General features: G+C 52.8%; 1 protein-coding gene across 1 annotated transcript in view; it reads right to left on the reverse strand.

Annotated features, from left to right (window-relative positions):
- The window catches only part of GALNT17 (polypeptide N-acetylgalactosaminyltransferase 17), a 505,081-nt gene extending 492,925 nt beyond the window's left edge, over positions 1–12,156 (reverse strand). Inside the window, exon 1 of the mRNA XM_008257969.3 lies at positions 10,448–12,156. Within this exon, the coding sequence (XP_008256191.1) occupies positions 10,448–10,685 (238 nt within the window). The 5' untranslated portion in view covers positions 10,686–12,156. The remainder of the gene's footprint in view (positions 1–10,447) is intronic.
- Positions 12,157–26,229: the final 14,073 nt, after the last annotated feature.

Consider the following 26,229-nt stretch of genomic DNA (forward strand, 5'->3'; position numbering starts at 1 on the left):
GGCGGGCAGCCAAGGCACCACGGGCCGGGTCCTCCATGTCTCTGGACTTCCTCCCAAGGGTGACACTGGCCACTGCACCTCCAGATGGTGCAGCAGATTGGGGGCGGGGGAGGTCACTGATCTGCTTCTTCCTGCATCCTACCCCCCACTCCCCGCCACGGGCTACAACTCCTGATGGGCAGGTGGCTCTCTGTGCTCCTGGGTTCCAGCCTCTGGCCCCTCCAGGCAAGCTGAGGAAGTCAGGTCCTGTCCCGAGGGAGGGACACGGCATCTGCGTGAAGCCGGAAGCCCCAGGGAACCTGCGGTGGCCCCCAATGGGACCCCTAGGCACACTCGCTGATGGCTGCCCCCACAGCTGAGGAAGTGGGCTGCTACAGAGGCGGCGGGGCGGGATCAGTTTCTGTGTCTTTTGAGACAGCAATGAAGAGTGGATACACAAAGGCCAAGTCTGGAGTGGGCCCTCTCCTCCCCCCCCCCAGGCCCCTCACTCAGCCCAACTCCTCTCTGGCTCAGGAGATGTGGGGGAGCAGAAAGGAGACCCAACATTAGGTGCTGGGGCAGACTGAAGACCCAGCTACGAGAGAGGGCCGTGCAGCTAAGGCTCAACACCTGCCGCTGACTCTCCATCCTGGAGGGGACCAAGGACATAGCTCAGCTTCCTTCCAAGGGAGGTACAACTGGCAAGGTTCTGAAGTTCAGGGCTGACTGCATGGGGTGGGAGGGTACAAGAAAGCCCCCTACCATGTGTGGGGGCTTCAAGAGGGAGAGGGGAAAATGTGATGATGAAAAAATCTTGTATGGGGGCTGGCACTATGGTGCACTGGGTTAAAGCCCTGGCCTGAAGTGCTGGCACCCCATATGGGTGCCGGTTCGAGCCCCAGCTGCTCATTTTCTGATCCAGCTCTCTGCTATGGCCTGGGAAAGCAGAAGAAGATGGCCCAAGTGCTTGGGCTCCTGCACCCGCATGGGAGACCAGGAAGAAGCGCCTGGCTCCTGGCTTCGGATCGGCACAGCTCCGGCCGTTGCAGCCAGTTGGACAGTGAACCATTGGATGGAAGACCTCTCTCTGTCTCTACCTCTCTCTGTAACTCTGTCTTTCAAATAAATAAAATAAATATTTTTTTAAAAATCCTCCATGAATTTAAAAAGATTTTGGCACCAAAAGGGATTTTTTTCCAAAAGGCATTTGTTCATTTCATTAATGGAAAGGCAGACAGGAAGACAGAGAGAGAGAGAGAGAGAGAGAGAGGGAGAGAGAGAGAGAGTGAGAGAGTTTTTCCAACTACTGCTTCACTCCCTGGAACAGACAAGGCTGAGCCAGGCAGAAGCCAAGAGTTCAGAATTCCATCTGGGTCTCCACATTGGGTGCCCAAACACTTGAGCCATCTTCTGCTGCCTTCCCAGGCCCATTAGCAGAGAGCTGGAAAGGAATCGGAGCAGCCGGGACTCGAACCAGCACTCACAAGAGATACTGGCTTCTCAGACGAGACGGTGGCTTAACCCACTGCACCACAACGCCGGCCCCAAACCTCTCCTTTAATTCCATTTTCAGCAAGCTCTCTCGAAGTCTCCTCAGTTCACTGCTTGTGTCCTCAGCCAGGCCCTGCCCTCCCACGTGAGTGAGCACAGTGGCCCGGTCACTCAATGGCTCTTTATGCCTGCATTATACAGTCCAAACCGACCTGGGATAGTAGGCCTGGCCCTGGGATACTGCACACCAGCCCAGCCCCCCCCCCAGCAGCCCCAGCCACGCCCCCCCCCCGCCCCCCGCCCGGCGCCTCTGATGGCCGGTTCTGAGCCCCATCTCTCTATCTGAGAGCATGCATTTTCTCTGCTTTGTTTCTACCAGGTGGTCTCACTCTCTGGCTCCCGCTGTCAGTGTGCTCTTGGTTAAATTGTTGCAACCCTCTCTCCCTGGTTAAGCATACTACATGCTGGCTTCAGCGCCAAGTCCTTCCATACTTGGTCCAGCACTCCTGGGTGAACTAGAATATGCCTGGGAAAATCGTCTCTCCCGGAGACCCCATGTCTCCACATGGCTGATACCTGTCATCTAGTCCACACCTCGCAGACAGGCAGGGCTCACAAATACGAGGGTCCTGCCGAAAGCCCGTAAGAAGATGCAACTAGAAGATCGATTTATTTGGGTGCAAAAGAATTTAGAAATCCATGCATATTTTTTTTTTCATGACAAGCATTCTCCATGAGCTCTGTGAAGACCCCTCAACATTCGTGAACAGCCAAGGCTTTCTGTAGTGGGGTGGGACAGCAGTAGAGCCAGGGGTATGTTCCAAGACCACCGCAGTGGCTGTGTGAAACGCAGACAGTGCCAGGCCTTATACACTGTGCACCATCTGATGGCCTATACAAACATACTTAGCACAAACCCTCCCACCCCATGCAGCCAGCCCTGAACTTCAGAACCTTGCCAGTTGTACCTCCCTTGGAAGGAAGCTGTTTGGGTCACAATAAGAAACTAACAGTAAAAATGAAATAGAACAATTATAACCATATTTTATAATAAAAATTATGTGAATGTAGTCTCTCCTGCTCTCTCTCTCTCTCTTTCAAAATGCTTTACTGACTGTGGGTAGCTCCAGCCCCAGGAAGTGGAGCCGTGGATATGGGGGTACTGCTGCACACAGGCTGCCGTTTCTCCTCCTAGCCCTCAAAGCCATCACTCAAAGGCATCATCAATATCATAGGAGGAGGGTGACGCAGGAGAAGGCAGAAGGAGAGAGAACTCCGCCTCAGACCAGCACATCCGACAGAGAGAGAGGTCACAAGTTCATCCAAACAGCCCCAGGAAATAGCGCAAACCTCCTCTAACCTCTTTTGAAATTGACATCACACAGCTCAGGCAGTTGGGGGTCCCATAGGGGAGATCTGGATTGAGTTTTCCAGCTCTTGGTTTCTGCCTGGCAGAGTTCTGGCTGTTGCCAGTGCTTGGGGAATGAACCAGCGAATAGGAGCAGCCTCTCTCTCTCTCTCTCTCTCTCTCTCTGCCTTTCAAATAAATTAACCAATTCAGAAAAGCAAACGCACATCATAAATAACAATGACCCTGATGACCTTGCCCTGCTGCGTCACCAGCTGCCCGGCCATTCCATCTAGAATCCTTGGCAGCTCGCAGCAAGAGGGTGCCAGCAATCGGGGTCTCCCCACTTGGGAGCTGTGTTCCCACAGCAGCCATGTACGAGCCCCGGGCTCCTGCTGCACCTGCTGGATCTCCATCTACCCCAACACCCAAAGACCCCATTGTACAGCTGAAAAGTAAAGGGACTTGTCCAAGGTCACAGAGGTACTAAGTGGCCCAGCCGGAACTCAAACCCAGTCTGCCTGATGCCCAAACCGACACCTTTCCTGCTGACACATTCCCAACAACTCGCAGGTTCTTTCTTCCCTGGACTTGGGTCTCATTGGTTCCTTCTTCCTGGTCTTCCTGGTGCCATCCTAACGACTCAGTCTATTCCTGTCCACAAAAGACATTCCTGATTCGGCAGCAAGCAAAGGTCAGGGGGGTCGGATTTCCTCAGCGACAGTAACACTGGCTGCCTCTCCCTCTACCTCTGGGCTGGCACGGTGGCAGCTGCCCCGGCTGGCAGGGTGCCTGTCACACGCACGCACACACACACACACACACACACACAGTGGCCAACACAGATGGTGCCTGCATCTCAGGGCTGTCCAAGAAGGGGGTTCCCCCATTCCTCCAGGAAGGGCCAGCCGTGACCAGATGTCAAGGGCCTCCCTCCCACTCCCAGGCTGTGGCTCTGCTGACAGAACCTTCTAGGGCCCTGGGCCCCTGCCTGTCATGGAGTCACTGCCCTGCCTTCCTTCTGAGGCTCACCACACCGGCTGATTGCATTTGGTTTTGTAAAGGATTTATTAATTTATTTTTTTATTTGAAAGGCAGAGTGTCAGAGAGAGAGAGAGAGAGAGAGAGATCTTCTACCAAATGGCCACAACAGCCAAGGCTAGGCCAGCCCAAAGCTAACAGCCAGGAACTCCATCCAGGCTCCCACGGGGGTAGCAGGGGCCCAAGCACTTAAGCCACCATCTACTGCTTTCCCAGGCCTGTTAGCAGTGAGCTGGACTAGGAGCAGAGGAGCTGGGACTGGACTCAGCGCTGATTTTAAACCAGGCTGATTTTCATGTTAACACCGGCCCCTCGCCTCTCTCCCCTGACCTCCTGCCCACAGCACGTGTTGGCAGCATCCAGCAACCCAGCACCTGCCACCCCTCTCCGATCCCAGCACGCAGACGACAAAAACTGTGCATCTCGCCCGCTGCCCCTGTGCCAGTCCACTAGCCCTTGCCTGGGCAGTCAGGGTCACCTGGACTTGCTTTTCTGTGACTCAGCCTCCACCTCCATGTGCCTGTGTGGCCTTGGGGACAGGCCCGGGCTGGGTAATTTTGACTTCTCTCTGTTTCCACAAAGATTTTCAATTTCTTCAAGCAACTCTGCTTCTATTCAATATCCTTCTGAAATCTAAATTTGGAACCTAACCTGAGTCAATTGCATTTGCTCTTACGACAGAGCTGCCTGGGCTCACTGATGTGGCACCACTCCAAGTCACTGGGCAGGGGCTCTGAGAAGGCGCATGGTCACCAGCCGGGGCCTGAAGCTTGGTGGCTGGGGGCTGGGGGCTGGCCAGGGTGCAGGTGACGCTCTCCCTACCTGAACTCTCCCCCACCCAGCAGCAGGGTGCAGGGCTGCAGGACTTTGCCATGGCATCTGACCTCGGATCTGCCTTCCCCAGCTGTGTCACCCTGGATAAATCACACAGCATCTCTGTTTCGCACCTTTCTCATCTCTAAAATGAGGCAAATAAGTAAACTTCTTCAGACGGTGACAGAAAGCCAAAGCTGCGACCAGTGCTATGGCACAGCAGATAAAGCCGCCGCCTGCAGCACCAACATCCCATATGAGCATCGGTTCGAGTCCCGGGTGCTCCACTTCCAATCCAGCTCTCTGCTGTGGCCTGGGAAAGCAGTAGAAGATGGCCCAAGTCCTTGGGCCCCTGCACCCACGTGGGAGACCTGGAAGAAGCTCCTGGCTCCTGGCTTCGGATTGGCGCAGCTCTGACTGATGCAGCCAGTTGGGGAATGAACCAATGGATGGAAGACCTCTCTCTCTCTGCCTCTCCTTCTCTCTGTGTAACTCTAATTTTCAAATAAATAAATAAATCTTAAAAAGGAAAGAAAGAAAGCCAAAGCCCAGGTACAGAGTTCATATGGGGAATTCTAATGAGGCATGTGTCTCCAGGTCCATTTTCCTAACACCACCATTTTCAAAAAATTATGTTTTTCTTCTCTATATTTTTTTTTTTTGACAGGCAGAGTGGACAGTGAGAGAGAGAGACAGAAAGAAAGGTCTTCCTTTTGCCGTTGGTTCACCCTCCAATGGCCGCCACAGCCGGCGCGCTGCGGCCGGTGCACCGCTGCGCTGATCCGAAGGCAGGAGCCAGGTACTTCTCCTGGTCTCCCATGAGGGTGCAGGGCCCAAGTACTTGGGCCATCCTCCACTGCACTCCCTGGCCACAGCAGAGAGCTGGCCTGGAAGAGGGGCAACCGGGACAGGATCCGGCGCCCTGACCGGGACTAGAACCCAGTGTGCCGGCGCCGCAAGGCAGAGGATTAGCCTAGTGAGCCGCGGCGCCGGCTTTTCTCTCTATTTTTTAAGATCTTCCAATTTTTCTACAGGGAATATTAGTTCATTTTCTGCTACAAAAATATAAATCCTTATTCATGTTCTAAAATCACTCATTCAATGGAAACATACTGATACTTTGCAGGTTCCTAGGATGGCAGAGGCAAATGGCACTGGAAAGATGGTGGGGGCAGGATGGCACAGCTAAGATGGTAGAAGCAAGGTGGCTGAAGATGTGTGATGGCACAGGCGAGGCAGGGCAGAGGAGACGCTATTCTCACACTCAGTGTCCCCAGCTGAGTCAGTCTACCCCACTCCCCTTACCACATCCACCCAGTCCAATCCAGGCCTTGAGGCTACTTCCCCTGTGCTTCTCATTTACTGCCTAGCACTAACTCTCATCCAATTAATCAACCCAACAAACCTTAAGCACCCACATCAGGTCCACGGGGCACAGCAGATGCTGAAAGATGGAGGTGGTATTAAAAAGAAAAAGTCTGGGGCCAACGCTGTGGCGTAAAGCCGCTGCCTGCAGTGCTGGCATCCCATATGGGCATCGGTTTGAGTCCTGGCGTCTGCATTCCCAATCCAGCTCTCTGCTATGGCCTGGGAAAGCAGTAAAAGACAGCCCAAGTCCTTGGGTCCCTGCACCCACGTGGAAGACCTGGAAGAAGCTCCTGGCTCCTGGCTTCAGATTAGCACAGCTCCGGCCGATGCAGCCAATTGGGGAGTGAACCAGCAGATGGAAGACCTCTCTCACCCTCTCCTTTTCTCTCTGTGTGATTCTGACTTTCAAATAAAATAAATCTTTAAAAAAAAATCTAAGACACGGTACCAGTCCTTAGAAAGTCCATCATCCAGGTCGGGACTAAGAAGATGAACCCATGAAGGCACAAGACAGCAGGCCAGGGGTACCAAGGGCCACTGATAACAAAGCTTCAAGCAACTCAGCGCAGGAAGAGTACAGACCGTGTGGCCTGCCACTACCCCCACCCCCATGCAATGACTGTGAAAGGATGGACACCACGGAGAAGAGGACAGCAAAGCAGAACAACCAACATGTTCCAGGCAGGGGCTGACCTATGGAGGCTGAATATCCTAAGGCCAACGTGGGACATCTCAGCAAGATGACGAGCCTGGCTGAAGGAGGCAGAGGCCCTAGGCAACAGGAGGAACGCAGGAGATGCCCACTGGAGCTGGCTGGGCAGACGCGGGCTGCCAGCCTTCGATGATGCCTTGGGAGACAGGGCGCCCCTGGAAGACTGTGTGTGTGGACCGCTTGGGAGTGGTGCTCCCCACGCATAGCTGGAACCATCCTGTGCTCAGAGACAGGGTGGAATCATGACAGCCACAGGTTCTTAAATAAGGGCAGAGGCAGGGTGTCAGCTAGGGGCGGGCCCAGGGCAAAGCATGGGAGAGAGAGAAAAGGGCTCATTCATGTCATTGATTGACATGTCCGTGCTTTCTCCTGCATCCCACCACCTCCACCTTCTAAAGCAGCACGAAGGAAAACAAAATGCTAACAGCGACAACCTGCCACTGCCTTACAAAAGGCAAGACAGCAAGACCTTGACACCAAGTCTCAGCAAAGAACTCTGGGGAAGTCTGGGTCACCTCCCGGCCCTCTGTGGGCCACTCACGGACCACCCCAACAAGACCTGTACCATCATCGAGAGAGCCCTGAGGTTGGCTGTGCTCAACAGCCAGGTGGTGGAGCGCTCCAAGAATCTCTCCACTTGAACTTCGCGGGAGTGCACAAGATAGGTTTCAGAGACCCAAGCAACTCTTTTCTTTTTTTGACAGGCAGAGTGGACAGTGAGAGAGACAGAGAGAAAGGTCTTCCTTTGCCGTTGGTTCACCCTCCAATGGCTGCCACGGCCGGCGCGCTGCGGCCGGCGCACCGCACTGATCCGAAGGCAGGAGCCAGGTGCTTTTTCCTGGTCTCCCATGGGGTGCAGGGCCCAAGCACTTGGGCCATCCTCCACTCCACTCCCTGGCCACAGCAGAGAGCTGGCCTGGAAGAGGGGCAACCGGGACAGAATCCGGTTCCCCGACCGGGACTAGAACCCTGTGTGCCGGCGCCGCTAGGCGGAGGATTAGCCTGTTGAGCCGCGGCGCCGGCCCCAAGCAACTCTTAAAATGCCAGCTCCCACCCCCAGCTTCCTGCCGTACATTCAAGGCTCTGTTATAGATGAGGAATAACGAATGCCAAGGTCAAGGTTTCCTTCCCCTCCAATGGCAATGGATGGAGACGCAGGTGCAGAGCAGGAGGACACAGGACATCCAGGCCCCACCTCCCCAGGCACTGGGAGCCCCTCCTCCCTTCTGCAGCCTCCCCCGGAGCAGGCAGCCCAAATGCCAGAACAGATGGGACCTGTGTTAGCAAAAAAAAGCTCAGGCAAAGGACCATGCACTTGGGGGCGGGTGGGGTGGAGAGAGGGAGGGTCTCTCGGTTTCACAACTTCTCCCTGCTCTTTTCCTCCAGGCTTCATGTCATTACAAATTACCCTGAGCCGCCAAGAAGATAACATCTGCCTAGTCCCAGCTTGAATGCCTAGCCTGCCCAGGAAAAGCTCTCCACTGGGTCTTCCTGCCAGCTCTCCTCCTTTGAGGCTCCAAGTATAAAAAAAACTCAGCCTTCCCATGCCACAGCCCTCGACTCCAGCCGTCTGGGAATAGCTGCCGTGGCAGAAGGGCACAGAGAAGGAAGCTGGAGCCCTCCAGCCCATCGGAGGGAAGCTATGGGCTGCTCCGGAGTCGGGATCGGATGGGTTTCCTGCCTCGCTCTGCCTGATGCAGGCAGGTGGGGCATGGCTGCAGCCCCAAGCGTGCTACAGAAGCCAATTCTCAGGCTTTAGCCCACACGCCTGCTGAATCAGACTCCGGCCAGTGGGACCCAGAAATCGCTGTCTCTGAGCCGGCGCCATGGCTCACTAGGCTAATCCTCCACCTTGCAGCGCCGGCACACCGGGTTCTAGTCCCGGTCGGGGCACCGGATTCTGTCCCAGTTGCCCCTCTTCCAGGCCAGCTCTCTGCTGTGGCCCGGGAAGGCAGTGGAGGATGGCCCAAGTGCTTGGGCCCTGCACCCCATGGGAGACCAGGAGAAGCACGTGGCTCCCGGCTTCGGATCAGCGTGGTGTGCCCGCCGCAGCGCGCCGGCCGCGGCGGCCATTGGAGGGTGAACCAACAGTAAAGGAAGACCTTTCTCTCTGTCTCTCTCTTAGGGGTACATCCGGGGCAGGGATTTGTGCTTGGAACTCCTCTAGGAATGAATGGTGGGGTTTTGCTTCATTCTGGGCCTCCGTTTTCAGACACACGTGTGCACGACCTCCATGGGCCGTCCTGAGCCAGGCTACCCACTGCAAAGGCAAGTTCTAGGCATCCTCTGGATCCATGTCCAAGAACATTAAGAAAAACCACCATGCCCTTTGGGCGCTCGGAGATCCGACCACATCCTCCCTGGAAGCATCCAGAAGAAACCGCGCCGGAGAGTAAGAAGAGACCGGTCTGGTGTCATCTTTCTCTTTCCTTGTCCCTGCCATCTGCCACCGGGCTGGGATCTCATCTCAGTCTCACGGTTGTGCAGAGAACTGCCTGGGCCTCAAGGGCACACAGGCTGTTTGTGCAGCTCCACAGATTTCTTGTCTCAACACACCTGATCCTCCTGCTTGTTAGGAGGAGTCCAGATAAGTTGGTGCCTACCGGCAGAGAGAGGCGCAGAAGACAGCCAGGCCCGTAACGATGTGGACTCCAAATCCTACAGGGCCACTTCCTCAACCTCCCCTAGCTGTGTTTTCTCATTTCCCATATGGAGATGGGGGGGGGGACCCTCCCTCCCCGGGGAGGTGGGGGGACAGATGTGAATATTCAGTGAGAGTTATATATTCAGAGAGCTGCAGAGTCTGGTCCATGGCAGGGCTTCCTGCAGTTGCTAATATCTTCCTTAACACGACGGCAGGAGCTCAGGATGGGAAGAGGCAGTCTGTGACCAAGTGGTGCATCTGCCTGGGGTATCCTCACGAGCACCCTGGACAGCTGCCTGGCCTCAAGCTGGTAACATCCACTCTGACCTAGGGGACAGCGACTGTCCCATGATCATCAGTCACCACCCCCCGAAAAGCTGGGGCGCATGACAAACCTGCCTTTTCTCCCCAAAGCACTGGGAACAGTGGCCACTAACCGGATGCCACCCCTGGCTCTGTGATTCTGTAAACACCTGTTTCCCTCTGGGAGGTTAGGATGGTGGGTGCTTTGCAGCTCCAAAGGAGAAACCCGGGTGGTCAGACGGGAAGAGTCCTCCTTAAGAGTGCAGGTCTGTTGCGCCCTGCATAGGGAGGACACAGCCACCCCGCGGACTGCGGAAGCGCATTTGCTCCAGGACACGGGGCCTGTGCGAGCAGACATTTAAGCCGTCCGGTCTGCTCCCTCCCCAGCCGCTCGCCACCCCAAGCCGCGCTTAGAGAGCGGCTTCCTCCCTACACGTCGGAGCGCGCCTCTAGTCCTGCGCGCTCCGGCTGGACTTCCCGAGCCCGGCACGCGGGGATCCAGAGCCAACTCCACCGACCTTTCCAAGATAAAAACCAAACTTACAGCTGGGGCACGGAAAAGCAGCAGGTAGCTGATCTCTCCTGCAGCCCCCAGCCTCCTGCCCGAGCCGGGTTAGGGAGGGTCAGAGGGAACGCGCGCCAGCCAAGAGGCTCGCACTCCCGGGCAAAGCGCGCAGGGTCCCGGGGCTCACCCAGCGCCCAGGGCCGCCCGCGCCGAGCCCCGTGGGCGCCCGCCGCGCGTCCTTACCATTCAGCTGCCGGTAAACGATGTCCTCGAGCAGCGAGAGGCGCTTCAGGACGGCATCCTGGATGGGGCTGGCGCTGTGCGCGCTGAGGTTGGCCGCCTCGGCGCGCGGCCGGATCTCATGGAAGGCGTCTCCGTTGCGCACCGCGATGGGCCGGCACTTGGCCAGGAAGAGCACGAAGCCGGCCACGGCGATCAAGTTCAACACCAGCAACACTTTGACCCTTCTCAGTGAAGCCATCAAACAACCCGGCCGGTCCTCGCCCCGGACCCGCGGCCCCCGACCTCGCTCGTGGGCTCCGGCGAGGCGCGCGGGGCAGCCGGGGGCCGTGTGAGCCTCACACACCCGGTAGCCGGCGAGGCTCCCTCAGCCGCTGCCGGCCTCACAGCGCGGACGCTCGGGCAGCAAATGCGGCTGGGAGGACGGGGCGGTCGCAGGCAGAGCGCAGTCGCTCAAATCCAAGTCCCGGGTCTGCAGAAGAGCGCGCGATCCCTTGTAGGTAGGTGTCTCAGCGAAAGGCCGGGCCGGCGCGCCGAGGGGAGGTCTCTCCTTGGCGCCAGCTAGGGGTCCGCCTCTGGACCTCGGGCTGCAGGCGCCTCGGATCCCAAGTCTGCCCGGGAGCCGCGGCGAGAGCGGCGCGCAGGTGCCCGGCACAGAGCTCGCCGGCCGCCGGTAGCGGAGCGCGCCGCGCCTCGGGCCGCACAGCCACCACCCTCGCCCGCAGGCGGCCGTCGCGGGGCGCGGGGCTCTCTCTTCAGCCGAGGACCGGCTCCCCAGGGCGGGCGCCTTTGTTCCGCTCACCAGCCGGCTCCATCAACGCCGGGCAGAAGGAAAGCTCGCGCCGGGCGCCCGCATCCTCGCGGCTCCGCAGTCACGCTTAAGTCTCAATGACTCTCAAAGTGGAGACAGCACTCGGGCAGGGGCGGGCGCCAGGGAAAGGGGGGGGGGGGGAGGACCGAGCGCGACGTCCTCTCTCCGCCCGCGGCGCCGAAGGCCACCCCCAACCCCGCCGGCAAACTCACCAGCGCGCACAGAGCCGCCGGCTCCCGGACGCCTTCCAAGTCCCAACACCCTGCGGGGAGCCCCCCGGGGCCTGGCGCGTCCGGAGGCAGGCGCGCGGACCTCAAAAGTCACAGCAGTTCTTTTTTCCCCTCCTTGCCGGAACGTCGCGCGGAGCGCGGCGGCCAGGGACGCGCGCCGGCGCACCCTCCGCCGGCCAACGCGGGCCGCGCCGCTCGTCCCGCGCGCCCCAGGACGCCGAACGCCGTCTCCCAATTGGCGGACGCAGTGACACCGCCGCTGCGGCAGCGAGCGCCCGCACAGCCCCGGGGCCGGGGAGCCCGGAGGGGACGCGCAGGTGGCGGCGGAGGGCGGGGCGCGGCTCCGAGGGGAGCGGCTGCGGCGCCAGCTCCTCCTCCTCCTCCTCCTCCTCCTCCTCCGCTGTCGCCGCCCGGGCCACCCTCTCCCCGCGAGCCTGTCGGCCGCCGCCGCCGCCCGCAGGCTGCCGGGCGCACAGCTCTGCCCGGCTCTCCGGCTCGTGTGCGCGCACCGGAACGTTGGGGCGCGCTGGGAGCGGGGCGCGCGCGGGGCCGGGGGCCGTCAAGTCATTCCGGCTGCGGCGGGCGCTGGAGGGGCGCGCCGGCGCTCAGCACTCCCCGGGCGGGCGGGTCGCTTCCATCCCGGCTGGCGATGAAGACGTCCCTTTTCTGTGTGCTCGCAGCTCCGCGCTGCGTGGCCGGGATGGCTAGAGGGAAAATCTGGCCTGGACACTCGGATTCTGCCACTTTTCGGAGCCAGACCCGGGGCGTTGGCGGGCCGGGGAGGATTCGCAGGGTCACGCCCGCGGTCTCCGTGTCCGCCCAGGCTGCTGTCCGCAGGTCACTGTACGAGGCCTGCTTAGCTGGTTACTGCTGTTTCCCCGAACGCTTCCTGTCTTCCAAACCCAGGAACTCCGACCCCTGGAATCCCAAACCCCTCATGGATCCCTGTCATTCCTTGGGCCTGAAAAAAACAAACAAAAAGAACCGCAAGCAACAGACTAATAAAAATTATTCAATGAAGACCTAGGAGTCCGGTGGTATCCTTGCAATTTCAAAGCCCCCCCCCCCCCTGCGTGTTTGTGTTTTGGTTTGTCTGAGCTTTGTTTTGACTTTGTTTTGTTTCTTAAGTTTGGGGATTTAGCATACAAAGTGCATTTTAGAAAAGAACAGCCCCTTTATTTCTTTCTCTTGGAACTCTGTGCCTGGGTTCCGTGGTGTTCCTTAGGGTGCCTTTGCTTTGTCTGATCTACAAGAAAGTGGATACAAACCAGTGACTTGGAAAAGCCGCAACAAAAGCCCCAAGGGAAAAGGGAGGATTTTTTTTTTTTTTAAAGAATATATGTTTGACAATAAGGAAGATGGACAGGGAATTAAAGGGTTACTGAGCAGTTCTGGAATGACAGGTGCTGGTCAGGTGGGGCAGCCACTGTATCTCTGCGGATACCCAGGTCAGTTAGGTGGTGATAGAACCATGCTGCAGATGGAAGCCGGTTTCGGGGTAGAAAAGTGTGATACCTTACCTTACCCCTCATAAGGGGTCATGATCAGCACTCCTATAACAGGTGCAAGCGTGAACAAAGAGGGGGCCTGGATTGTGGGTTCAGCCACCAGCATCTCCTATATGAGCACCAGTTCAGCCCTTGCTGCTCAGCTTCTGATCCAGCTCCCTGTAAGTCAGAAAGCAGCAAATGACGGCCCAAGTATTTAGGCCCCCGCCACCCACATGAGAGACCCGGATGGAGCTCCTGGCTCCTGTCTTCCACCTGGGCCAGCCCTAGCTGTTGTGGCCATTTGGACAGTGAACCAGTGGATAGAAGATCTCTCTGTCTCCCTCTCTCTCTCTCTCTCTCTCTCTCTCTCTCTCTGTTCTTTCAAATGAATAAAAAAAATTTATTTTAAAAAATGCAACATTTATTTAATTAAAGTTTTACAAAACATGCATGAGACCCTCAAACAGAAAGATGAGCGGGGTGGGGGGGCTGTTTTGGGTTGGAAGAAGATTGGACAGCTGTGCTGAAATGTGATTGAATGGGAGGGTGTGTGCTGATGGTCACAGCTCAGGGAGAAACACAGCCAGGCTTTTGCCCAGAGTCTACGGCCCAGTAACCTCTGCAGTGCACACAGGTGCGCACACACGCTCTCCCACTGCCCCCACCCTGCACGCCCCAACTCTGGATCGCTCTCACATTCTTCTCTCTCCACCCATGCACCCAGGCAAGGAAGTGCGCCCAGAAATGACCTCATCATCTCACAGCTGGCTTGGGGACATGACCCATGAAGGGGGTCCTAACTTGAGCTGGGCCCTCCATTGTGCTCGAAAACACGGCTCCGTGTCCCTCATCAGCTGCTGTCCCCTGTGGCTTTCTGGGTCGTCTTCAGGAGTCCATGACTATTCCTTAGTCAGATACAAAAATGCACGGGTCTTCCAAGGAAAAGACTCACCATTTCCCATGAAGTTCTCAACGCTGTCGGTGACCCTAAACATTCCAGGGCCTGCCTGGTGCGTGTGATAGGGACGTCTCTCAGTATCCACAGGGAGTTTATTCCATGGCCCCTACAGATACCCAAACTCATCATGCTCAAGTCTCCTAAGTAAAATGGTGCAGTACTTGCATATACCCTATGCGCATCCTCCATCTACCTGTCCCTGGTGGGGAACATCCAGCCCATAATATAAGGCTCAGGAAGTCATTTGGTCTGGCCCTGCCAAGCCAATCACATGCAAGTCTCAAAAGTCAATACATCTGGCCGGCGCCGCGGCTCACTAGGCTAATCCTCCGCCTAGCGGCGTCGGCACACCGGGTTCTAGTCCCGGTCGGGGCGCCGGATTCTGTCCCGGTTGCCCCTCTTCCAGGCCAGCTCTCTGCTGTGGCCTGGGAGTGCAGTGGAGGATGGCCCAAGCGCTTGGGCCCTGCACCCCATGGGAGACCAGGAAAAGCACCTGGCTCCTGGCTCCTGCCATCGGATCAGCGCGGTGCGCCGGCCGCAGCGCGCTGGCCGCGGCGGCCATTGGAGGGTGAACCAACGGCAAAGGAAGACCTTTCTCTCTGTCTCTCTCTCTCACTGTCCACTCTGACTGTCAAAAAAAATAAATAAATAAAATAAAAAAAATAAAAAAAATAAAAAAAAAAGTCAATACATCTATAATAGCAGGCTAACTTTTAAGTTGATCATTCCGTATGGTCCCCCCAAGGATGTTTTTTCTTCTTGGCAGAAGAAAGGTTTGCCACCCCCCCCCACCCCACCCCACCCCGCTCCCTTATAATACTTAATACAATGCAAATGCTATGTAAATAGTTGTTATGTGGCATCATGTAGGGAAAAATGACAAGGAAACATCTGTTCACGTTCAATACAGGGCCTGGTTTTCTTTTCTCAGACATTTTCCAGCCGAGGGTAGTGGAGCCCACAGGTGCAGAGGGCCACGCTATACGCAAGAACGGCACCGGCTGAGTGGTTGTCATACGCCAGCCGCTTCTGAGAGCGGTGGCGACAGGGCACCCACGGCTGGTGGAACACAGGTAGCTCACAGATTGTGTAGAAGGAAATTCTGCCCTAAAAGAAAAAAATAATGTGCTGGGACCAGCGTGTGGCACACCCAGGGCTAAGCCGACTTTTCTCACACCCAAATGAGCATCTTTGAATTTCATTTTCCATGAACTTTTTGTAGTCCCCTCTGCTTCAAATGGGTGCAGGGCCTGCTCACCTAATCCTGTTCCTGTCATCAAGGACCAAATCAGTTCCTGATTTTTAAAATGGGATGTCTTCAAAAATATTTTCCAATCATAAAAACCTGGTTAATGGGGCTGGCGCTGTGGTGTAGCAGGTAAAGCCGCTGCCTGCAGCGCCGGCATCCCATATGAGTCCAGCTACTCCTCTTCCGATCCAGCTCTCTCCTATGGCCTAGGAAAGCAGTGGAAGATGGTCCAAGTCCTTGGGTCCCTGCACCCACATGGGAGACCCAGAAGAAGCTCCTGACTCCTGGCTTCAAATTGGCTCAGCTCCTGTCATTGCAGCCATAATGGGAGCGAACCAGCAGATGGAGGACCTCTCTCTCTCTCTCTCTCTCTCTCTCTCTCTCTCCTTCATTGTGTTACTCTGACTTTAAAATAAATCTTAAAAAAAAAAAGATACAAGACTATGAACAGAAAAAAATGTTTAAGAAAACTTGGCTAAACAGTCAATTTTTGATTTTTTAAAAATATTTTTTAAAAATGATTCATTTACTTGGGCAACAGAGAAGGAGTTCCTAAGTGCTGGTTGACTCCCTCATCTACACCACCAAATGTCCGCAAAAGCTGGGGCTGGGCCAAGGCTAGAGCCAGGAGCCAGAAACACAATCCAGGTCTCCTAGGTGAGGCAGAGGCCATGACCAGTGCTTCCTGGGGTCTCCATTAGCAGGAAACTGAATTCAGTAACCACAGCAAGGACTTGAACTCTGTGTGGGGCATAGATCGTCTAACCTCTAGGCTAAACGCCTACCCCCAAAAGCTCTTTCAGGGAGGTTTGCCTGTCATTTAGCAAACTTGAAAGGAAGGAGACTGATGTATCTGTCCGTAGATCACTAAGGATTTCTATTCCAAATATATGTTTCACTCCCCAACCAGGACCCGTATGTCACATACCTCTGCCGTGATTCCATTCCCTTTGTTTGCCTGTGAAAAATCTACTGCATCTCTCAGGGTGGGTAGTATTCAGTCTGGTGATTAAGATGCCCATGTCCCATAGCAGTAATCATGTATGCAGTTGTTTCTCTTGCACTTGCTTAGTGGAACACATTTGACTTTTGGGGGCAGACACCAAGATAGAAGAGAGCAAAAATTAAGCGCAGGTGGTAGTTAGTTTTTTTTTTTTAATTTATTATTTATAAGAAAGTCAGAGTTACACAGAGAGAGAAAGAGAGGCAGAGAGAGAGAAAGAGAGAGGTCTTCCATCTGGCGGTTCACTCCCCAGACGGCTGCAACAGCCAAAGCTGTGCCAATCCGAAGCCAGGAGCCAGGAGCTTCTTCCGGGTCTCCCACATGGGTGCAGGAGCCCAAGGACCTGGGCCATCTTCTACTGCTTTCCCAAGCCATAGCAGAGAGCTGGATTGGGAGTGGAACAGCTGGGACTGGAACTGGCGCCCATATGAGATGCTGGCACTGCAGGTGGTGGCTTTACCCACTACGCCACAGCATCAGCCCCAATAAGTTTTTTCTTTTTTTTTAATTTTTATTTTATTTGAAAGGCAAAGCACGAGGTGGAGGGAGTGTTCTATCTATTGCTTCAGCTTCCAAATGGATGCAACAGCCAGGACTGGGTCAAGCCAAAGCCAAGACCCCAGAGCCCAATCTAGGTCTCCATGTGAGTGGCAGGAACCCAGGTACCTGACCCATCGCTTGCTGAAGCTAGCAGATCAAGGTCTGGTCATTTTGACCCAACCCCAGCAGAGGCTGTGGTTTGGCCCCTGGGCTGATTGCTGCCAAGATGGTGAGTATAAGTTCTACTGTTATGTGTGGCCTGGCTTTTGTCCGTTTCCATGTAAGCTGTTCAGCACTCAGTAAGTAGCACCTATGATCATTGTTGTTATTAAAATCACTAGAACTAAGAAAGCATTAAAACCTGCTCCAGGTGCAAGTGTCTGGCTTCCGGGTTAGGACACTGGCTAAGATGCCTGCACCTCACACTCCAGTGCCTGTGTTGGAGCCCCAGATCTGAGTCCTTTCTCCAGCTCTCTGCTAATGTGCAGCCTGGGAGGCAACAGTGAGGGCTCGAGTAATTGAGTCCCTACCAGTTTCATCCTTGGCCCAGCCCTGGCTGTTGTAGGCATTTGGGGAGTGAACCAGCAGACGGGAGCACATGCACCCTCTCTGTCTCTCCCTCTCAAATAAGTAAATAACAAATTAAAAAAAAAAAAAAACCTGGTCCATCTGTTGTGGAGAATCGGTCCTCACCTGCCTCACCCCAAGGCTCTGACCAAAATCTCATCAGCCCACATCAGTGGCTCCCAAAGCGTGGGCACAGGAAGAAAATACTAGAAGATCCAGTATATGCAATTAATGCATGCAGGCACATAGGTACTTGATTTCTAAGTGTGTGTGTGTGTGTGTGTGTGTGTGTGTAAATATATGCATATCACAGGAATGCATGTTTCTCATCTTTTCTTGATCAAGTCCACAATGAAAAAGCAATTGGATGGAGCTGGTGCTGTGGCACAGTGGGTTAACGCCCTGACTTGAAGCACCGGCATCCCATGTGGGCGCCGGTTCAAGGCCCGACTGCTCCACTTCCGATCCAGCTCTCTGCTGTGGCCTGGGAAAGCAGCGGAAGATGGCCCCAGTCCTTGGGCCCCTGCACCTGCGTGGGAGACCCAGAGGGAACTCCCGGCTCCTGACTTGGGATTGGCTCAGCTCTGGCTGTTGCGGCCAATTTGGGAGTGAACCATTGGATGGAAGACTCTCTCTCTCTCTCTCTCTCTCTCTCTCTCTCTCTCTCTCTCTTTCTGCCTCTCCTCTCTCTGTGTAACTCTGACTTTCCAATAAATAAATAAATAAATAAATCTTTGGAAAGAAAAAAGCTGTCGGAGCTTACTGGCTGCATTCCATGGAGGTCCTGAGGTTGCGTTGTCACCACTTCCTTTCTGAGGTTGGATTCCCTCTACAATGCAGGTTTTTTAAGGGCCCAACTTAGCACCCTGGTTCTCAGTGGAGCCCTATCAAGGAACTCCTAAACTATACAGCTTTTTTTAAAAATATAAGATTTATTGATTTATTTATTGGAAAGTCAGAGTTACACAGAGAGAGAAGGAGAGGCAGAGAGAGAGAGGTCTTCCATCTGCTGATTCACTCCCTGTATGGCCGCAACGGCTGGAGCTACACCAATCCGAAGCCAGGAGCCAGGAGCTTTTTCCGGGTCTCACACGAGGGTGCAGGGGCCCAAGGACTTGGGCCATCTTCTACTGCTTTCCCAGGCCATAGCAGAGAGCTGAATGGGAAGTGGAGCAGCTGGGACTTGAACCAGCGCCCATGTGGGATGCTGACACTGCAGGTGGCAGCTTTACCTGCTAATCCACAGCACCGCCCCCATACAGCTTTTTATCTGAGTCCTTTACAAGTTTGTCTACAAACTACACATTGCCTAATCATTGGCTTGTTCAGTCATTGAACATATATCAGGTGCTTATGATGTGCAGTCCTCTGCACGGTAGGAGGGATCTGCGGTCCTGATCCACCTGGGACCTAAGGTCCGGCAGGGGAGGCAAACAGTAAAATTGTTGAATTATAGTTGGGAGAAACAAGGGGCCTTGCCCCTAGGAGACTGGGTGGGATGGGCCATTTCTGCCTCCTCCTGTTTATCCAGAGTCATGGAGTTTTTGCAAGATCTGGGCCCGACAACATTCTTCTGAAATGTAGATAAACCTTACTCCAGCCCTCATTTTTATTTATGTCTCCATTTTACTTATGCACGCTTCCTTCCTTAATTTAGAAAATATTTATAGAGCCAGAATATTGTCCGTCCTTGGCACCAGAAGTAAACAAAAAAGAACGGTATGAAGGAAGAGCATTGCACCTGATCTCCCAGTGCCTGTCCATTGCCTGTGGCTCTTCTGAATAAACCCCCTCACAGGGCCAGGGCTTGCTTTGGGGTGAGTGTGTGGAGGAGAGGCTAAGGCCCTGGGCTCTCCCAGTCAGAGGCCACCCAGAGACTGTGGGACACTGATTCTAATCAGCAGGACTCACACACACCAGAGTGGATGGACATGCAGGGATTCAAACGAGGAATGAGTTTCACGCACAAGACAGACAGCAACAGAGGCTTCGTAGTCTCATCCCCACTCCACCTGCAGCTCGGCCCTCGTCCTGTCTGGCCAGCCCTGTTACCAGGTAGCAAGCGCGAAGCCAGGTGATAAGCATGCACAAGCTGGAGCAGCTGTAACACCACTGATACCACCCTCTGTCTGAGTGACCACTCTGCTTCTCGGTGTTCCAGATACAGCTGTCGTTGTCTGATATCCAACAACCTATGCACCAGAGCCCCAGGAAGGGTCCATTCATATCCCCCAGGATGCCTTCTTATGACATGAAAAGCCATCGAAAGTTCATGGAAAAATGAACATTATGAAAAAAAAGTATGCAAATATTTCAAACATTTTTGCACCTAAAAAATGTGCCTTTCCATTCCATTTTCCCATGCATTTTTTTTTTTTTTTCTGAGTGCCCTCAGGTATTTTTTGGTCTTTATGGCGTAGCCCGCTTTGATGGCTGGTGGTGACTCAGGCTCAAGACTGGCTAAGCCAGGAACGTTCATGCAGCCCCCAGAGGCGGCCTGCGGTACTACAACTCCGTGGTTTGTGTTGCTGAATAGGAAACTTGGTTTGGGGAAGACACAGAGGAAAATGTGATTTGGGTAGTATTCTTTTTATTTTTTTATTTTTATTTTTTGGACAGTCAGAGTGGACAGTCAGAGAGAGAGAGACAGAGAGAAAGGTCTTCCTTTGCCGTTGGTTCACCCTCCAATGGCCGCCGCGACCGGCGCACTGCGCTGATCTGAAGGCAGGAGCCAGGAGCCAGGTGCTTCTCCTGGTCTCCCATGGGGTGCAGGGCCCAAGCACTTGGGCCATCCTCCACTGCACTCCCGGGCCACAGCAGAGAGCTGGCCTGGAAGAGGGGCAACCAGGACAGAATCCAGCGCCCCGACCGGGACTAGAACCCAGTGTGCCGGCACCGCAGGTGGAGGATTAGCCTAGTGAGCCGCGGCGCCAGCCTTGGATAGTATTCTTAGAACAGCCCAAAGCATCCTGCCAGCTCTTTAGTAATGGGTGAGACCGCTGGGGTTCTCATGAGGTAGGTGCAGTTTCCAGGATGAACAGCAGTGTATGGGCTTTTCCCTTTGCTATCTTTAAATGACATCAAGGCCAAGGACATGAAAACTGTTCCCCAGTTCCCTGGGGCTCATGAGTTGCCCTCTCTGTGATATCTCGCACTCTTGCTGTAGGAAGAGGGCAGAGGTTTCCGGGAGTTCTTGTCTTCCATGACTTTATGGACATTTGTCTACCTCCATCCTCCTCTCTGTGAGAGCTACAGATCTATCTACTAGTTTTCTGTTGCTACTGTGAAAAACTTTACCATCAACTCAGTGTCTTTAAACAACACCAATTTGTTATCTCGTATTCCTGGGGCTCAGGAATCTCACCTAGATCTATGGGCCAAGGTCAAGGTGTCAGCAGGGCTGGAGACTCATCCCACTTGGCTTGGCTAAGGACCCCTTCCTCCATCTCCATAGCCAACGTTGTTGGGCTCAGCTCTCTCACCTCTCGGGTTCTCTGATCACAGCAAGGAAAAAAAAAAAAAAAAAAAACCTCCTGTGAGTAGATGAGGCCCACCTGGATAATCTCCCATCCTGCCGTCTTTAATTTTAATCCCATCTGCAAAGTCGCTTGTGCCATGCAAACCACTCATAGGTTCTAGAGAGCTGGAGGAGCATACTCTTGCTGGCGAGGAGGGTCGAGTATTGTTCTGCCTAATGCAATTCTTCATGTCTCCAGGGAATCTCCAGCCTTGGGAGGCAAATGTCCACTCTATTCTACAGTTTTTCTATTTAAACAAACTCATTTCTCTTTTTCATTTAGTTAAATTGTGTACAGTAGTTTACAGAAGGGGCCGTTGCTGTGGCATAGCAGTTAAAGCTGCCGCCTGCAGTGCCGGCTTCCCATATGGGTGCTTTTCGAGTCCCAGCTGCTCCACTTCCGATCCAGCTCTCTGCTATGGTCTTGGAAAACAGTAGAAGATGGCCCAAGTCCCTGGGCCCCTGCATCCATGTGGGAGACCTCAGGAAGCTCCTGGCTCCTGGCTTCGGATTGGCACAGCTCTGGCTATTGCGGCCAATTGAGGAGTGAACCAGCGGATGCAAGACCTCTCTCTCTCTGCCTCTCCTTCTCTCTCTGTGTAACTCTTTAAAATAAATAAATAAATCTTAAATATATATATATATATACACACACAAAGTAACAGCAAATTTTAGCAGGTGCCTACTCTGTGTGGTGCTTTTGACATACATGTTTTAACTTGTTTAACGCTTCGTGCGCAATAACTCATTGTCGTGCTCATATGCATCCTATAAGATAGGTGCTACTCTTATCACGTCCCTTTAACAAATAAGTAAACTGAGGCACGGAGGTGTCTCATGGCTGTTGAGTGGAGAAGCCAGCTTTTGAACCACGTAATCTGACTTGAGAGTTTACTTTCTGAAACCTGGTGCCCCATTGCCTTTTCTCATAGGCTTGTCTTCAAAGTTACATTTGCCCCCAATGCCCAACAAGTGGCTATCTTTTTACAAAATATACCTGTCCATACAGCACTGTTTGGTAAGAGCACCATGCTTTGGCAAACAGTACCCTAGAGAAAGCTGAAGAAAGCCTTGAAATGGGTAATTTTTTGCTGAACTACGCAAGGGAGAGGAGATAGAGTGAGAGGGCCTACTTGGTGGAGGTGGGGACAGGTGCCATCCAGGCATTGAGATCTAAAGGTGTAAGGGGAAGGACAGGGAAAACTGGGTGGGGGAACCAAAAACAAGTGGTGGGAGATTCTGAGGAAGACAGGTGAACTGAGGTACCCAAACGAGAGGCTCAGCCACAGGTAACTGAGTTCCAGGTCACCTGGTGGCAGAAACACACAGAGGTGTGGTGCACATTCTGTCTTCAGGTCAGAGTGGGGGTGGGCGGGTGCACCTGCAGGGTGCAGGGACCTGATTACTTACCTGGGAGAGAACATTGACCAGGAAAACAACAGCACCTAACTAACGGCTATCAGGTAGAAAATGGAGGTAGGGACTTAGGGAACCAGGGTGCAACGGCGGGTACTGACCTTGGGCCATGTGGGCAGAGCTGGACCATAATCCTGACCCAGCAGATGCGGAGTCCATGAGCATAGTGACTTCTGATCTCCCCAAGTCCTGGCCTCCCACTGACCAAGTTCAAGGCCAGGCCATCTCAAAGACGAGGGAGCAGGGTTGAGCTTGGGAGTGGCTTGATGTTTGTAGACAGCAAGCATCTACAACCAGGAGGAGAGAGATTCTTTGGGGGAAGTTAAGAGGCTGAACCTGACACTCCAGGCTTCTTAGATGATCATGACTGAACAGATACCAACTTGGTTTGGGCTGAAATCAGAGAGCACAAAATCAAGGCTTCCGTTTGCTCTCCCACTACACAGTCTGCCGGAGTACTGTATTATTAAACTGCGTTTTCAGAATGTCATTACGGAATTCGCCAATGGCATTTTTCCCTTATTGATCTTTTTATTTAGGAGGAGAAATAGGTTGAAGGGGTCTCAAAGTAGAAAAGGAAAAAGGAAAATCAGAGCAAAGAGTGGAAATCAAGAGTGATGTAAGCAAACCCATGTATCCTGTGAATCTGGGAGAGATGCATCTGCATAATTGAATTAATAGCAATCGATGAATCCATTCACATGCATTAATAAATTAGATGAATAAATAAATCATGCCACAGTGCTGTTTTCTTCTCCATAGCCAGTAGATGGCTTACACGTTAGTAGGATGAAAGACATAGGATCACCATCCTGTTCATCCCAAGGCTGGAGGTGCCCTAGGAAATTTTCCTCTCTCACTCAGCCTTGGGTGGGTTTAGAGAAATACAAGAATGATTGACAAGAAGCCTTCAAGAAGTCCATGGAAAAATGGAATTAAAAGATGCTTATTTTGGTGCAAAACAGCTTTGAAAACCACAGTTTTTTTCACATTTTGAATTTTCCATGAACTTCTTCAGGCTCAAGACTGGCTAAGCCAGGAACGTTCATGCAGCCCCCAGAGGCGGCCTGCGGTACTACAACTCCGTGGTTTGTGTTGCTGAATAGGAAACTTGGTTTGGGGAAGACACAGAGGAAAATGTGATTTGGGTAGTATTCTTTTTATGTTTTTATTTTTAAATATTTTTATTTTTTGGACAGGCAGAGTGGACAGTGAGAGAGAGAGACAGAGAGAAAGGTCTTCCTTTGCCGTTGGTTCACCCTCCAATGGCCGCCGCGACTGGTGCACCGCGCTGATCTGAAGCCAGGAGCCAGGTGCTTCTCCTGGTCTCCCATGGGGTGCAGGGCCCAAGCACTTGGGCCATCCTCCACTACACTCCCGGGCCACAGCAGAGAGCTGGCCTGGAAGAGGGGCAACTGGGACAGAATCCGGCGCCCCGACCGGGACTAGAACCCAGGGTGCTGGCACCGCAGGCGGAGGATTAGCCTAGTGAGCCATCTTGAAGACCCGTTAGATACATAGCTTTCATTTTTTTTTTTTTTTTGCACCAACATTTACTCATCTTTCAATTCTGTTTTCCATGAATTTGCTGAAGTACGCTCTTATTCATTATGGGTTGTTTAAGTGAATGTCACACGCCAGGGATTTTCTACCATGCTTTGGCATGTCTGTAAGATAAGAATGCATGTGTGTGTGTGTGTGTGTGTGTGTGAGGGTGAGTGTACATGTATAAGCGTGTACATCTAAAAAGCCTCCCTAAGGACCAGTATTGTGGAGTGTGGAGCAGTGGGTCAAGCTTCTACCTGTGATGTTGGCACCTCACATCAGAGTGCTGGTTCAAGTCCTGGCTACTCCACTTCTTATCCAGCTTTCTGCTGATACACCCAGGAAGGCAGTGGAGGATGGCTCAAGTGCATGCATCCTTGCATGGGAGACTAGGATAGAGTTCCTGGCTCCTGGCCTCCGTGTGGCCCAGAACTGCATGTTGCAGCCATTTGAGGAGTGAACCAGCAGGTAGAAGACACCCCTCTCTCTCTCTGCATATATATATATATATATATACACACACATACACACCTGTCTATCTGTCTGTCTCTCTCTCTCGCTTCCCCCTCTTCTCCTCCCCTATCATGGATCTACCTTTGAAATAAATAAATAAATCCCTCTTAAAAACCTTCCTAACCCCCCAGATTGTGTCAGTTCCTCCACATCTGTGTCCCCCACAGCTTTGCAAATGCTCATCTCAACCGTCACGTTGGATTGTAAATAGTTGCTCACTTTCCCATCACCCAGTGGACTGTGAGGATGCAGGTGAAAACCAGAAATAACATTCTACAGCTCCCAAACTCAGCATCTTCTAATTTCATAGTGAGCACTGGCAAAAAAAAAAAAAAAAAAAAAAAAAAAAGAGAGAAAGTTCATGAATTGAAGAAATGAATTAACAGTCTCTAATCCAGAAAAGTCATAAACTGACCTACAATGGCCCTTGTTTATCTCCTTAAAAGCCTGGCATAGCAAGTATCTGCCCTGGGATTTGGCTTGTGTTTGCTGTTGCACACACAGACATTTATCCCCATAGAAAGAAGGAAAGGAGCTATGTGAATCTGAGAGGAAGAGAAAGCCTATTCGAGCCCAAAACACTGGAAATTTCTTTATGACTATCCATAAAGCCAACATCAAAACATATGCCCTGTACCTTCCAGACCGTAGTAGCATCACTAAGCTTAGAATATTCATGTCTCAGTGCAGACCCATAAAGGCATGTGAGCTGACATTTTCAGAGTTCAGAAACCTCTGATTTTTCCATTATCGCCTGCCACTTACAAGTTGCTTTGTTTTACTTCTCACATAATAAACGTGATTTTTATACAGAACCACCTAACATTATCCATCCTGCAGTCTTCACCAGCCAGACCATGGTTATGGTTGGAGAAACACAGACCATGGTTATGGTTGGAGGAACACAGACCATGGGTATGGTTGGAGAAACACAGACCACAGTTATGATTGGAGAAACACAGCCCGTGGTTATGGTCGGAGGAACACAGCCCGTGGTTATGGTTGAGGAAGCTCTGCTGTACACAGACAATTTCCCCTGGAGAAGAATGGGCCTTGCCTAAGCCAAGGGCATCTTTTGGGTCTCCCACGTGGGTGGAAGGCTCCCAAACACATGGGCCATCTTCAGCTGCTTTTTCCTGGACATGAGCAGGGAAGTGGATCAGAAGTGGAGCAGCTGGGAAATGAACTGGCTCCATATGGGATGCCAGCATCACAGGTGGTGGCGTTACTCACTATGCCACAATCCTGAACTATGCATTTCTTTTTCAAAATCAATTTTATTGAAGGGTCGTTTACATAGACTATTCCTGTCTTACTGTATATTTGAATGAATTTTCACAATCGTACTCATTCTGATAACAGCCAAGGTAACAACCACCACTTTCAAGACGGAGAATAATAATTTCATCTCCCCAGATTGTTCCCTGGTGTCCCTTTGTAGTCAATCTTTCCCAATTCCAGTCCCAGGAAAACACTGATTTGCTTTCTGCATCAATAAAATGATACATATTCTCTTTGTCTGTCTTCTTTCATTCAGAACAATTATTTTGAAATTCATTCATATTGTAATATGAATCAGTAGTTCATTTTTTTTTTTAGCATTCTAGATAATACCCCATCGGCGGGGGTGGGGGTGGGGGTGGATTTCAGTCTGTTTCCCTGTTCCTGCGTTGGGGGACATTAGTTTATGTCCACTTTGTGCTAATATAAGCAAAATTGCTATGAACATTGAGACCCAAGCCATTGTGTGGGTATGCGTTTTTATTTTTCCTGAGTTAATGCCTAGGAGTACAATGCTGGAAGACATAAGCCATGTAACAGACAATGCTATTAAAGTCACTTGAGTAATGAATTAAATATCTCTTGACCTGGGTCAGCGTTCTGCCTTTTGAGTGCTACTTATTCTAGAGAATAAAGTGTCTGTTTTGTCACCGATTTCTAAGAAA

The sequence above is a fragment of the Oryctolagus cuniculus genome, chromosome 19 (genome assembly GCF_964237555.1).
Source record: "Oryctolagus cuniculus chromosome 19, mOryCun1.1, whole genome shotgun sequence".
Classification (NCBI taxonomy): Eukaryota; Metazoa; Chordata; class Mammalia; order Lagomorpha; family Leporidae; genus Oryctolagus; species Oryctolagus cuniculus.